Raw genomic sequence first — 14,542 nt, forward strand, 5'->3', positions numbered from 1 at the left:
TGGGGGGATAATAATGTGGAATGGAGACGTGGATCAGCTGGGACTTACCTTGTCATCCAGGCTGTCTGCCACTGAGGCACAGAGGTCTCCCAGGTTGGGCTGGACATGTCCATTCACTATCTTCTCATTAAAAACATAGATCTGAGGGACAATAAAAGGAGAGAAAACACTGATGGAGCAGAGGAGAGTGATCAGTGCTGACAGACTGAATGGCGACTGTTTCAGCACTAATGCCACCCCATCACCACGATCCAGTCACCCGGGGGGGCTACGATCGCATAGTAAAGTGATGGATGACGAAAAATAGAACAAAAAGGACGAAAACATTCAGGAGGTCATCAAAGGAGACCACAAAGACCTGTGGAAGATGACACTGCAGGCGATGTGGCGACACATTATGTCCTCTTTTACCAGCAGACGCTTTCCTCTTTCACCCAGAATGTACAGACTGGAGAGGACGAGACAGACTATCCTACACCTGTGAAGTGGGGCAGAGAAATTACCCAGCATGCCCTGGCTCTTTCAGCTAATCAATTTATCTGATCTGTTGCTGCCTTGCTTAGCATGACCCCATTACTATGAAGTGGACTAGAGTGCAGCTGCATCCTGACTGAGGATGTGCTTCCATTCAGCTCATGAGGTCAAATCAAATCAAATTTTATTGGTCACATACACATAGTTAGCAGATGTTAATGCGAGTGTAGCGAAATGCTTGTGCTTCTAGTTCCGACAGTGCAGTAATATCTAACAATTCCACAACAACTGCTTTATTCACACAAAAGTAAGGTTCCAGGGCACTTAGCTCCAGGCTGACTGGATGTATTACAGCCTATTGAAGTCTAAAATCATAACATAGGGAAATATGTAAAATACACAAGAGAGGATGGGTTTTGGTGATTCACATCTTTGAACATTTGAAATTAGATTAATTGAGGACTGCACTTCCCTTTTGGGCCATTTACTGTAGGTATCTCAGGCTAATCGTTCTAAGCGGTACTGCAGCGCAATCAGCGTCAAGCCAAATTACTGACCTGTCGTCCATAGGCCACCTCCACGCTGTCAAGAGCACTCCGTCCAGGAACTCCTGCGTCACTCACAAAGCTGGGCTGCAACACAGACACACAGGGAGACGAATCATGACTACCGTATGCACGTGAATGTAAAAATACAGAAGTGATTTCTGACTAAATAGAAAAAGGTAAAGGAAATGGAAAACCTAAGAAGAGTGAAGAGTGTTCGCTTGGTTGCTCATAATTGTAAAGTCATGACCAATGTAGCGTGAAAGCCATTGTGAACAAAGTTCACGCTTGAATGCAGACACATTCTAAATGCGAGCACGCACACGCACAAACATTTATCCAGATCGACCTTGCATTCTTCAGAACAAAAGGGACACACCCATACAATGTATGTTCAACGTAGAGGGTTGTCTAGGTAAGGGATAATCAACGAGGGGCTATGCGTTCTATGGAAAGCATGAACGACGTGGAAGGTGTGTGAGTGGAACTGACTTTCCACGGAGTTGCATTATCTTCCAGAGAACACTTAGAACCCCGAGTTGATTATCCCTTTTATACCATGGCTATAATTTAACACATTTGCCAGCAGAAATGTGTTCATTTGCCAGTAGAAATGTGTTCATTTTCTTATTTGCCAGTAGAAATGTGTTCATTTGCCAGTAGAAATGTGTTCATTTGCCAACTAGAAATGTGTTCATTTGCCACTAGAAATGTGTTCATTTGCTTATTTGCCAGTAGAAATGTGTTTATGTGCCTGTAGAAATGTGTTCATTTGCCACTAGAAATGTGTTCATTTGCCACTAGAAATGTGTTCATTTGCTTATTTGCCAGTAGAAATGTGTTCATTTGCCACTAGAAATGTGTTCATTTGCCACTAGAAATGTGTTCATTTGCTTATTTGCCAGTAGAAATGTGTTCATTTGCCACTAGAAATGTGTTCATTTGCCACTTTGCCACTAGAAATGTGTTCATTTGCCACTAGAAATGTGTTCATTTGCCAACTAGAAATGTGTTCATTTGCCACTAGAAATGTGTTCATTTGCTTATTTGCCAGTAGAAATGTGTTCATTTGCCACTAGAAATGTGTTCATTTGCCACTAGAAATGTGTTCATTTGCTTATTTGCCAGTAGAAATGTGTTCATTTGCCACTAGAAATGTGTTCATTTGCCACTTTGCCACTAGAAATGTGTTCATTTGCCACTAGAAATGTGTTCATTTGCTTATTTGCCAGTAGAAATGTGTTCATTTGCCACTAGAAATGTGTTCATTTGCCACTAGAAATGTGTTCATTTGCTTATTTGCCAGTAGAAATGTGTTCATTTGCCACTAGAAATGTGTTCATTTGCCACTTTGCCACTAGAAATGTGTTCATTTGCCAGTAGAAATGTGTTCATTTGCCAACTAGAAATGTGTTCATTTGCCAACTAGAAATGTGTTCATTTGCCAGTGGAAATGTGTTCATTTGCCAGTGGAAATGTGTTCACTTGCCACTAGAAATGTGTTCATTTGCTTATTTGCCAGTGGAAATGTGTTCATTTGCCAGTGTAAATGTGTTAATTTGCTTATTTGCCAGTGGAAATGTGTTCATTTGCTTATTTGCCAGTGTAAATGTGTTCATTTGCCAGTAGAAATGTGTTCATTTGCCACTATAAATGTGTTCATTTGCCAACTAGAAATGTGTTCATTTGCCAACTAGAAATGTGTTCATTTGCCAACTAGAAATGTGTTCATTTGCCAACTAGAAATGTGTTCATTTGCCAACTAGAAATGTGTTCATTTGCCAACTAGAAATGTGTTAATTTGCCAGTAGAAATGTGTTCATTTGCTTATTTGCCAGTAGAAATGTGTTCATTTGCCAGTAGAAATGTGTTAATTTGCTTATTTGCCAGTAGAAATGTGTTCATTTGCTTATTTGCCAGTAGAAATGTGTTCATTTGCCAGTAGAAATGTGTTCATTTGCCACTTTGCCACTAGAAATGTGTTCATTTGCCAACTAGAAATGTGCTCATTTGCCAGTGGAAATGTGTTCATTTGCCAGTGGAAATGTGTTCACTTGCCACTAGAAATGTGTTCACTTGCCACTAGAAATGTGTTCACTTGCCACTAGAAATGTGTTCATTTGCTTATTTGCCAGTGGAAATGTGTTCATTTGCTTATTTGCCAGTGTAAATGTGTTCATTTGCTTATTTGCCAGTGTAAATGTGTTCATTTGCTTATTTGCCAGTGTAAATGTGTTCATTTGCCAGTAGAAATGTGTTCATTTGCCAACTAGAAATGTGTTCATTTGCCAACTAGAAATGTGTTCATTTGCCAACTAGAAATGTGTTCATTTGCCAACTAGAAATGTGTTCATTTGCCAACTAGAAATGTGTTCATTTGCTTATTTGCCAGTGGAAATGTGTTCATTTGCTTATTTGCCAGTGGAAATGTGTTCATTTGCTTATTTGCCAGTGTAAATGTGTTCATTTGCCAGTGTAAATGTGTTCATTTGCCAACTAGAAATGTGTTCATTTGCCAACTAGAAATGTGTTCATTTGCCAACTAGAAATGTGTTCATTTGCCAGTAGAAATGTGTTCATTTGCTTATTTGCCAGTAGAAATGTGTTCATTTGCCAGTAGAAATGTGTTAATTTGCTTATTTGCCAGTAGAAATGTGTTCATTTGCCAGTAGAAATGTGTTAATTTGCTTATTTGCCAGTAGAAATGTGTTCATTTGCTTATTTGCCAGTGGAAATGTGTTCATTTGCCAGTGGAATGTGTTCATTTGCCAGTAGAAATGTGTTCATTTGCCAGTAGAAATGTGTTCATTTTGCCAGTAGAAATGTGTTCATTTGCTTATTTGCCAGTAGAAATGCGTTCATTTTCTTATTTGCCAGTAGAAATGTGTTCATTTGCCAGTAGAAATGTGTTCATTTGCTTATTTGCCAGTAGAAATGTGTTCATTTGCTTATTTGCCAGTGGAAATGTGTTCATTTGCCAGTGGAAATGTGTTCATTTGCCAGTAGAAATGTGTTCATTTGCCAGTAGAAATGTGTTCATTTGCCAGTAGAAATGTGTTCATTTGCCAGTAGAAATGTGTTCATTTGCTTATTTGCCAGTAGAAATGCGTTCATTTGCTTATTTGCCAGTAGAAATGTGTTCCTTTGCCAGTAGAAATGTGCACATGTTCCACTAAAAGTGTTCAAAATCCACCGAAGTAGCTAGCAAGTTTGCTAGATAGCTGCAGTAGTTGCCGTGATAACCAAACAGACTTGCTAGTTTAGCTAAACAAACCATCAGTCCTAGCTTGCCATTATGAAAATCTAATTCAACAATGCCAATGTTTTTAATTCAACTTTTGCTTTCAAAAGCAGCTCAAACATAGAACATGTAAGAACTATAGCCATTGAATTCTACCGTGCAAATATACAGCGCATTACAAGGAAATAATGCACGCTCTAGAATGCCCTTCAAGCCAATCAGAAACAAGTATTCAAGAATGCCATGGTATAATGATTGCCAGCAGCATACCACCCTGCGTACCACTGCTAGCTTGCTTCTGAAGCTAAGCAGGGTTGGTCCTGGTCAGTCCTTGGATGGGAGACCAGATGCTGCTGGAAGTGGTGTTGGAGGGCCCACTCTTTCCACTGGTCTAAAAAATATACCAATGCCCCAGGGCAGTGATTGGGGACACTGCCCTGTGTAGGGTGCCGTCTCTCGGATGGGACGTTAAACGGGTGTCCTGACTCTGAGGTCATTAAAGATCCCATGGCACTTATCGTAAGAGATGGGGTGTTAACCCCGGTGTCCTGGCTAAATTCCCAATCTGACCCTCAAACCATCACGGTCACCTAATAATCCCCAGTTTACAATTGGCTCATTCATCCCCCTCCTCTCCCCTGTAACTATTCCCCAGGTCATTGCTGCAAATGAGAACGTGTTCTCAGTCAACTTACCTGGTAAAATAACGGATAAATAAATAAATAAAATGCAGTATAAGGCTGTATGAGACATGGCATTATAAGAGGAGAGCAATATGAGCAAGAACTGAACACAGTAGAGGGTGTGTTTCTGACATAGGGAGTGAACAGCAGGTCAGACATGGACAATTGAACTGTTGGATAATAATGCAATAAGCACAGAGAAGGACAAAATCCCCCCAAAAATCAAAGTGTCAACTCCAACACACACTGTAGAATGTGCCAGAGCTACAGTTTAGGAAAGCAATGTAGCTACTGTGCTAAATACAGTAGATGGAGCCCTGAAGGTTTTCCTAAACAAAGCTGTCTGCATAAAACCAAGCTTGCTTTGGTAAAGACCGATAACATGTTGGAAAACCAAAACCGAATGTGGCTTTTCTTCATCCATTATTAAAAACAGTACTTTCCATATCTTTTTTTCCATATCTTTCCAACATCCATGTGGGTTAGTATCAGTTTTTGACGAGTGTGTATTTTTCTAAATGTGTGCAAATCATATATTAAGTATAGAAATGATATCTGGAGACTGACCTCTATGTCTTGGCTGAAGTCCAGAGCATCTTCCCCTGCTCCCAACAGGGTGTGCAGTACTCTCTGCTTCACCTGCTCCCACTGAACCAGCATGGACTCGCGGTGGTACTCCTCTGCCAAGAGGAACGTCTGACAGAAAACAAGAACACGTGAGTACAAAATAGAGAGAGAAAAAGAAAAATGTAACTTGGACAGAACAATTTGAAAGAATTTGAGAGAACCAGGCTAGGTTGCATAAATGGGATAGAGAGCTTGTGATTTGTTAAAAATAGCTAACAATGCAAAACCTCTCGTCATGAGAGATATCTGTGCACAATAAACACCTCCAATCACCACAGTCACCCATGCAGGTATCCTGGGGCCCCACACAGTGAAAGTGAGATCTGGGACTTGGGCGGGCTCTTCAAACTGGGTCACGCCCTGTGATGCCTGGGTGTGTGGAGGGATGGGATTGTGAAGCTAAATGGGTCTGCATTCATGGCTGGTCCAGATTTAGCCAAGAACAGATTAGACAAGAAATAGACAAGGTCTCTGGATTCTATCTCATTCCCACCGGGACAGAGGATGATAATTGGAACGGTTCCTAATTAAAGCCGCTCTGAAGTCATGCAGAGGAAACCATTTTAGAAAGATAATAGGCTAAGGGTTTAATCGGAACAAGGTGAGCAAATCATGATTGGCAACCGAGGGTATGGGTTTATTATTTTTATTCAAAAGTGTGAGACTGATTGAAAATATAGCGTACGTATTTGAAAATTAGGTATGCCAAGCTGTCAGAGAGAAAAGTTAGGAGATACAATCTATGACCGAAACCTATCTGTCCCATCTGTTCATCGGGTATGTAAAAGAAAATGTAAAACAAATGGGATTATTAGATGTGGACATGGGGTGCAATGAGGGTGTGGTCATGGCAACTAGTCAGAGGAGAGTGCGCCACCTACCCTGCGACGTGACTCCTCGATGGCAGAGAGCAGCGCATTGTCCCTCTCATTCTTCAGAAAGCCCTGGAAGGAGAGAAATGGCTGGAGGTTAGACCGAATCTAGCCTACTTTCCACTTGACCACACACACATACACGGCTCCTGCAAGACGCTAGCTGCAAGGGCTCCTAAGGAGAAGAAAGAACTATCATTATCATGATCGCTGTGCTAAAAATGGGAGAAGCTAACAATCAGGGCGTAGCCCGTAGAAGCCTCCTCCAGACCTGACATTCTAAACATTCAAAAATTACTTGTTACATATCTTCTCAAGCGTTAAGACATTTTCATGCTCATTCTATACAGCTCCAGCCCATCGACCAATCCCAAACAGTTCAACAGAGCAAAAACCCAGAGCCCATCAAGGCATTTTACAGTTATTTCAACAGCCTGACTGATAAGCACCAGCCGATTAGACTCACAGCACCTGGCCCTTTGTCCCCATATCATCCCATTTTCAATTTCCTTAGGGAACAAACTCCAGTGGGCTGACATTCATCAGCATCTACATTCAACTGGCTAACATCATATACAAGAGATGGATGGATGCATCTTAAAGACTAAAATGTACAATGTCCGTCTGCGGTCGAAATTGTGATATAGCAAGCTTACCATTCAGTACCCCCCAAAAATGGCAGTACTATTGCGGTTACAATACCTACACACCTAAAATTGACCTCTTGTTTTCTCAAGTTAACAGCATAATGAGGTTAATGAGCAAATTTGCACACTGTAGACTGTGCTCATACCTTACAGAGTAAGCTAATTAATGTACACTTTGGAGGGCAGAGAAACAGCCTCCGCTCCCTTCGATGCACGAAGAGAAAACATTTTGTACCCAGAACAGGCAGAACCGCCCTCAGAGTAGAGCTGTAGGCTTGCACCAGGCAGCCAGAGTGGCAGGGGGAATGAAACTCACACACCCACACATACAGCAAAGATGTAGAACAGGGCGGTGGTGGAGGGGTCAATGCATCTAAATCAGGGTGGGGTTGGCTATGGGCAAGAATAAGAGCTAGCTTACTGTATGCCAAATGGTGGTGATGAAATCATCCACAGATCCATTGTGGATCGTGAGTAACCAAAGCCAAGCCCATGACTTTGACGCATAGTGGCCACCAGCCTGCCACAATGACACAGATACCCTGATAAGACACTGACAGTCTTCACAATGGATGTCACTCTCACTAAGCCCATCCTCTGTGATACTGGACAATGTCTTAATATAATCTAGGCTAAACACCGGCCACACCCTTCCACAATGTGAGGACACTAACTTGCCCTAAAAAGCAGATAATTTAGCCTATAGTTGCTGTCCATATTCCATAAGAGTCGGTTACATAAGAGACAGTCTCATGCCTTTTGGAGAGGAATTACCTTTTATGCAGACGTGACATTTTCAAAGCTGAATAGGGTAATGTCATACTTGAGTTTGCGATTAAAAGGGGCAATCCAGTGCAAAAAGTGATTTAACTTCTTTAATGTGTTATTTTATTTTCACACTAGGAGGTTGAAATAACACTGAAATTGTAGAAATGATAATTTCCCTTTAGAGCTTTTTGAATAAATAAAAAACAACTGGAATTTTGGCCTGTTGAGGGGGAATAAAGTTTTTGGCCCAAAGCACATCACAATCTGATCTAATTAGTCTGACCAATGACCAGTAATATTTTATTTGCATATGTATGCTCCTACTTTGAAAGGGTAAGCAGGGTAGGCTCTAGACGATTAGACGATACTATCCACCAATCAGGGCTGAGTATGTAAATATATTTACATTTGTATCAACACGATCAGACTGAGCATTTCAATAGCAAAAGGAAGCTCATGGAAATAAATGATCAAATCTATATTTGGAGCTATTTTCATGAAAAAAAGTGATACATTTGACATAGGGATTTTAAAAGATGGCATGGGGGCTTTAAGGCCTGCAGGCACACATGTATACTTCCTCGTCTAACATTAGGAGATACTATAGAAATGTGAACATTCAGAAACGGCAGACTAGGCAACAAAAAAAAGAGTAAAACTAAGCCTATTCGGTCCTTTTACAGGTGTCAATAGGATATATAATAATATATAGCAGCCTATGCATTCTTTCAGATAATGGGCCTTTTCCTGCAAACCGTCTCGGTCTTGGCGCCCGTCATCTCCAGGACGGACGGAGCAGCATCCCCCTTCCCCCTCACAGCTGCTTCAGCACCATAGCCCTCCCCCTTGCCACAGGCTCAAACCCTCGCCCCTGCCTGTCCACTCCATCACATCACCAGACATCAGAGTGGCAGCCGTCCGCGTCTTGACTGACAGCTATAAATTATCATTGACTTATTACTTCTTCAGCAGCCGACCGTCAAATGACAAAAGTAAATGCACAGTGCGGAGAGAGCTGAGGGGGGGGGCTTTTCAGTATCACAAGAGCAGTAACTATCCTCTATTCAATAGATAAATCAAAAGGATGATTTCCTGCTGTATCTTGCCAATTACATTTCTTGCTCAGTCATTGTGCTGGGTCCTCCCATCCTCCTGTCGTCTGTGGCAGAGAGGAGCGCCCCCCTCAGGAGATTCTGCTCTCCAAATGAAACAGGTTCTACCCAGTTTGCACCCTAGGAGCTGACAATGGAGCTATTTATATACCAGGAGAGCTCAGGTCATGTCTCCACACACAGCAAGACATACAAAGAGGAGAAATCTGAATAAATGTATTCATTCCTAATGATGTGGCATTGTGTGAAGAATAAAACGGATAATGCGTTTCAGTCTATGGTTTCCAGGAAGCGAAGGGTCCAAAAGGGAGGGGGAACTTATCCGCATTTTCAGCAATTAATGCATTTCCAAATAAACCTTAATTGAAATCATACACTGTAGGCCATCATTTCATATTTAGGCAACAATAGAATCTCTAAACTCCATGAGTAACGCACAAAGAAGCTGTAAACTCCCTGGATCTTATATTCATGGCATTTATCCAGCAAAATATACATATGCAGTATTTAACCCAATATAGCCAGCGTGTCTGAATCTCTAGAACCTTCTAGATAATTGCATTGTCCCTCACAATTTGTATTGCGTATACTGCTTAGGTTTTGCAAGAACAGAAAACATTCACTATTGTTTACTAAAGTAGAACTCGAGAAAAGAAAAGGTACTGCATAGGAACAAATACACACGTTACACATGCTCCATAACACGATGCTGATACGTGTCACATACATGCGCACATACAATATTTGGCACGGCTCGGTCAAACGAGCAGTCTAAAGCAATCTACGGGTTCAAAAATGATGCATTTTTAATTCACAAATGATCGTAATTGTACTGTCTGCACATGATTACACCACCACAAGAAAAAGCATTCTATAACATCTTAAAATAAATGATCTGTCATCTGGATTTGTTCAATTCTGTTTCAAGATTTTCCCTTAGTGTAATGCTGCTCAGCAGTTCCACAGAGATAATAAAAAAAACTACATGTGACGGGTCAGTAGCTAAAAACCTGCAGCTCATCTTCATTTACTCTGAGACAATGAGTGGAGTACGGGAGGTGAAACCGCACCCTTGTGCCACTTCCTGTGTAGAGAATAAGCATTCATTTAAGTGAACACCACCATAATCATCGTTATCATCTCCATAGTCACAGACAGAGTGACAGGAAGCAAGGAAAAGTAAAGAGAAGGTGACAGACAGATCTTCACACAGACAGAGCAGATGTATGAGCGCAGTGGGTCTGTGTGTGGAGGCAATACTTACTCATGCTGTGGCTCTGCCTGCCAGGCAGGGAGAGAGAAGAGGCGCAGGTAGCCAGGCGTAGACAGACCTATGCCTGACACTAAACACACTGCCCCGTCTCTCCAGCTGAAGAACTGAGCCGGAGCCATTCTGGGGCGTTTTCGGACCCTCCGACGGGCTGGCATCGCAGATGCTGCACCTTCCTCACGCAATGTGGGCCACTGGTGTGAACCCAGATATGTACCACATGAAGGGTTACTGTAGGCTGTTTTATTGTTGGAGGACTGTACCAAGTCATCCCTCAGACACAGGGGGGGATCAAGGAGGAGTGATCACTCAACCTCACAGGTCTTCCCTCTCCATCAGTAGATCCTTCCCCGCCGCCTGCTTCTTTCCAGCATCCCTGCTGTCCTCTTCTCTCAGTACCACTCATTTCTTCCTTTTATACATATGCATCATACTCTTTTTCCCTCCTCCCCCAGCGCAATGCAATTAATGTAATGGATTTTCTCTCCCTCTGCTGATGGCTTCCGACATCCTGTCCAGAAAGTGGGCTAATAATCCTCTTAAGAGTCATGTTTAGTTAATGAGAAGGGTGCAGTGGCTTCTCAGGGGGGTATACACCGAGTCCACGGCTGCACAGACCAAGACACAGGCTGCACAGACCAAGACACAGGCTGCACATGTGAAGCTATTTTCCCAAAGTCTGCTGTAGCAGCAGCTGCGCTTATCAGACTCTGTCAAGAGAATGCATGCCATCACTATAGCTGCTCTCAGAGAAAGAGGGGGAGGGAGAGACAGGAGGAGCAGAAAAAGATGGAATAGAGAAACAGAGCAGGAGAGAAATACTTCTCTGCCATTTTATCATTCCACTCTTTTTCCTCTCTCACCCCTATTCTATTTTCCTTTGGGTTTTATCCTGTCCATCATTTCTCTTACTGCTCCCTCTTTCTCTCCATCCTTCCCATGGTTATTTCTATCACCCCTTTCTCACCCCCAAATTGTTTTCCTTTGTCTCCATCCTCACTGATGTGACCCACATCAACACACAAATATAACAAATGGCCAAAAATGCAGAGTAAGCTACATAAATCATATGCATTCGCAACCATGTATACTACAGACATCATTCACATCTTAATTCCCCTCTCTGAGCCACCCACATAGAGATAGAGGCTACGCCTCATCAGCATCCAGCTTTTCCTTTGTGTTAGCCAAGCTAACCCTTCAGCACATGAACATACAGTAAGTACTACAGAGTGCAATCACGCTCAATGTAAAAAACACCACACAATATTATCACCAGTGCCTAGGCTACTGAAAAGACCAAGCCATGGATGCAGTGCAGACAATGGGGAGAATGTCAAAATCAGTACCACCTCATATACTACATACAAGTATAATTTCCCGGCCTAATTGTCGTGATCAATGAATAGCTCAAAGGTTGGCAATACATAGGCTAGGTATGACAGATATATTACTTAGCAATCAAGGAACACACAGTTTGTATTGTAACATAGGCTATTTGAGAAAAGTGAATTTCATTGTCCCCCAGTTTGAGAACAATCAATCTAATAGCTTTTCTGTACCTTGACTAAACTTTACAAAGGCTCCCTGCCCTTGAGGTTAACACATGAGCCACCAGTAATGTGAGAGTAATTGTGGCTTTATACAGCAAGGCCACATAGGCAATTAATGGGACATACGTTTTGGAAACCTATGAAAACTATCATGTGAAAAATAGACAGAAATACAACTATGCATAGTGGATAGGGAGTACAGTACAGTAGAAGGCCAACCACTTCCCACTGTGTCTGGCCCAAGCACTCAACTGAGTCCAGCTAAAAGGGCCTGGTTAAATCCTGCCAAGAGGCTAAGTGCACTTCCAGTAAAACCAAGGCTCCACTCGGCCAGCCCACCACACGTCAGGTTGAAGATTATGGAGAGGGAGCACTGGGGTCATCAGAAAATGAGGAGATCAATACAACACCCCACTCATTCCTCGACTATCTGTGGCCTTCCCATCCCCGCTCAGAGACCCACTCAGCCCATGTTAAAGGCCTAATTGGAATCATAATTTTCTTATGGTGTGGATGCAACCTCATCTAGAACAGGCTAATCAATACATTTGATTTTGTAATATTATCAACACTGCTAAAATAAATATTGTAGTGTCAATGTCGTTTTACCCAGTTAAGAGCAAGAGAGAACATTGTATGATATAGTTTGACAGTCTGGGAGTGGCCAAAGGATGGCAGCCCCTCCATGGCCGGAACGATACCAGTATCGTGATACCCGTTAGTATCGCGGCAAGGAAACAGAATACAAAATTGATTTAACTTCTTTAGGAAAACAGCCCTAATGTTGGAAACAAACATTATGTTGTCATCCAGTCCCATACATTTATTTTCAAAGCTATAGCACACAATATTTTACATATAGCAGGTTTTTAAAGGACCAAAGAGTTTAGTCTGCTTCATGTTTTCATGGAAAAAATATTGCGATACTAGTACCGTCCCGGCCCTACAGTCTGAAGGCCACTAACACAATGGAATAACTGTTTAGTAATGGTGCTAAACATCTTTTTCTTATTATATTTCAACATACTGTATACTGACTGGAGATTATTCTCCTCATCTTCTATTCCTCATCGGAGACTGTTCCCACTAAATAGATTCAGATTTGCAGAAACATCATCCGTTGATGTAACACAATTGTCGTCAGGAAATGTATAGGAGATGTTGTACCCATTGTGACTTTTAAACCTACCCAAACCAGAAACCTTGGATAGATGGCAGCATTTGCGGGTAAACTGAAAACGTGAACCACCGTATTTAACCCTGGCAAGGTGACTGGGAATACGGCCGAATACAAAACAGTGTAGTTAATACCTCCATAAGGCAATCAAACAGGCAAAACGTCAGTGCAGAGACAAAGTGGAGTCGCAATTCAACGGCTCAGACACGAGACCTATGTGGCAAAGTCTACAGACGGACGACAAAGGGAAAACCAGACACACTGACATCGTCCTCCCGGACAAACTAAAACCCTTCTTCGCCTGCTTTGATGATAAAGTGCCACCGATGCGGCCCGCTTCCAAGGACAGTGGGCTCTCCTTCTCCGTGGCCGACGTAAGTAAGACATTAAGGGTGTTCACCCTCGCAAGGCTGGCGGCCCAGAAGGCATCCCTTGCCCCATCCTCAGAGCATGTGCAGACCAGCTGGCTGGAGTGCTTACGGACATATTCAATCTCTCCCTATCCCAGTCTCCTGTCCCCACATGTTTCAAGATGGCCACCATTGTTCCTGTACCCAAGAAAGCAAAGGTAACTGAACTAAACGACTATCGCCCCGTAGCACTCACTTCTGTCATGAAGTGCTTGGAGGGGCTAGTTAAGGATCATATCACCTCTACCTTACCTGACACTTCAATTTGCTTACCGCCCCAATAGTCACAGATGATACAATCACCATCGCACTGCACACTACCCTATCCCATCTGAAAAACAGGAATACCTATGTAAGAATGCTGATCATTGACTATACCTCAACATTCAACACCATATTACCCTCCAAGCTCATCATTAAGCTTGGGGCCCTGGGTCTGAACCCCACCCTGTGCAACTGGGTCCTGAACTTCCTGACGGGCCACCACCAGGCGGTGAAGGTAGGAAACAACACCTCTACTTCGCTGATCCTCAACACAGGGGTGCGTGCTCAACCCACTCCTGTACTGTACTCCGTTCACCCATGACTACGTGGCCACGCACACTTCCAACTCAATCATCAAGTTTTCAGACGCCATAACGGTAGTAGGCCTGATTACCTACAACAACGAGACAGCCTACAGGGAAGAGGTGAGGACCCCGGGACAGCAGTACCAGGAAAATAACATCTCACGCAACGTCAACAGAAAAAAGGAGCTGATCGCGGACTTCAGGAAACAGCAGAGGGAGCACGCCCCTATCCACATTGATGGGACCACAGTGGAGAAGTTCCTGACCTCATCCAGAAGGCGAGGTCAGTACAGGTGCATCAAAGCTGGAACCAAGAGACTGAAAAACAGCTTCTATCTCAAGGCCATCAGACCATTAAATAGCCATCGCTAGCCGGCTTCCACCAGGTTAACCAACCCTGCACCTTAGAGGCTGCTGCCCTTGGAATCACTGGCCACTTTAACAATGGAACACTAGTCAATAGGTTTGCAGATTTTAGGGAATATTCAGAGGTGGAAACTTTCCGTGGGAATTAACAGGAATATATGGGAATTAACGGGAGTATATGCAAATTAATATTAATACTACTTAAAACGTAGATGTTTTTGCATTGGA

The 14,542-nt window shown here is 42.7% G+C and overlaps 1 protein-coding gene across 6 annotated transcripts in view; it reads right to left on the reverse strand.

The window, feature by feature from the left end:
• Positions 1–14,542, reverse strand: part of nup93 (nucleoporin 93) — a 32,563-nt gene that overhangs the window by 12,031 nt on the left and 5,990 nt on the right. For all 6 annotated transcript variants that reach the window (XM_021570122.3, XM_021570113.3, XM_090206113.1 and 3 more), the window contains exons 4-7: positions 6,452–6,514; positions 5,511–5,639; positions 1,032–1,106; positions 49–141 (exon numbers count right to left, since the gene is read on the reverse strand). In XM_021570122.3, coding sequence (XP_021425797.2) covers positions 49–141; positions 1,032–1,106; positions 5,511–5,639; positions 6,452–6,514 — 360 coding nt within the window. The remainder of the gene's footprint in view (positions 1–48; positions 142–1,031; positions 1,107–5,510; positions 5,640–6,451; positions 6,515–14,542) is intronic.

This window comes from Oncorhynchus mykiss, chromosome 2 (assembly GCF_057628025.1).
Source record: "Oncorhynchus mykiss isolate SJ-2025 chromosome 2, ASM5762802v1, whole genome shotgun sequence".
Classification (NCBI taxonomy): domain Eukaryota; kingdom Metazoa; phylum Chordata; class Actinopteri; order Salmoniformes; family Salmonidae; genus Oncorhynchus; species Oncorhynchus mykiss.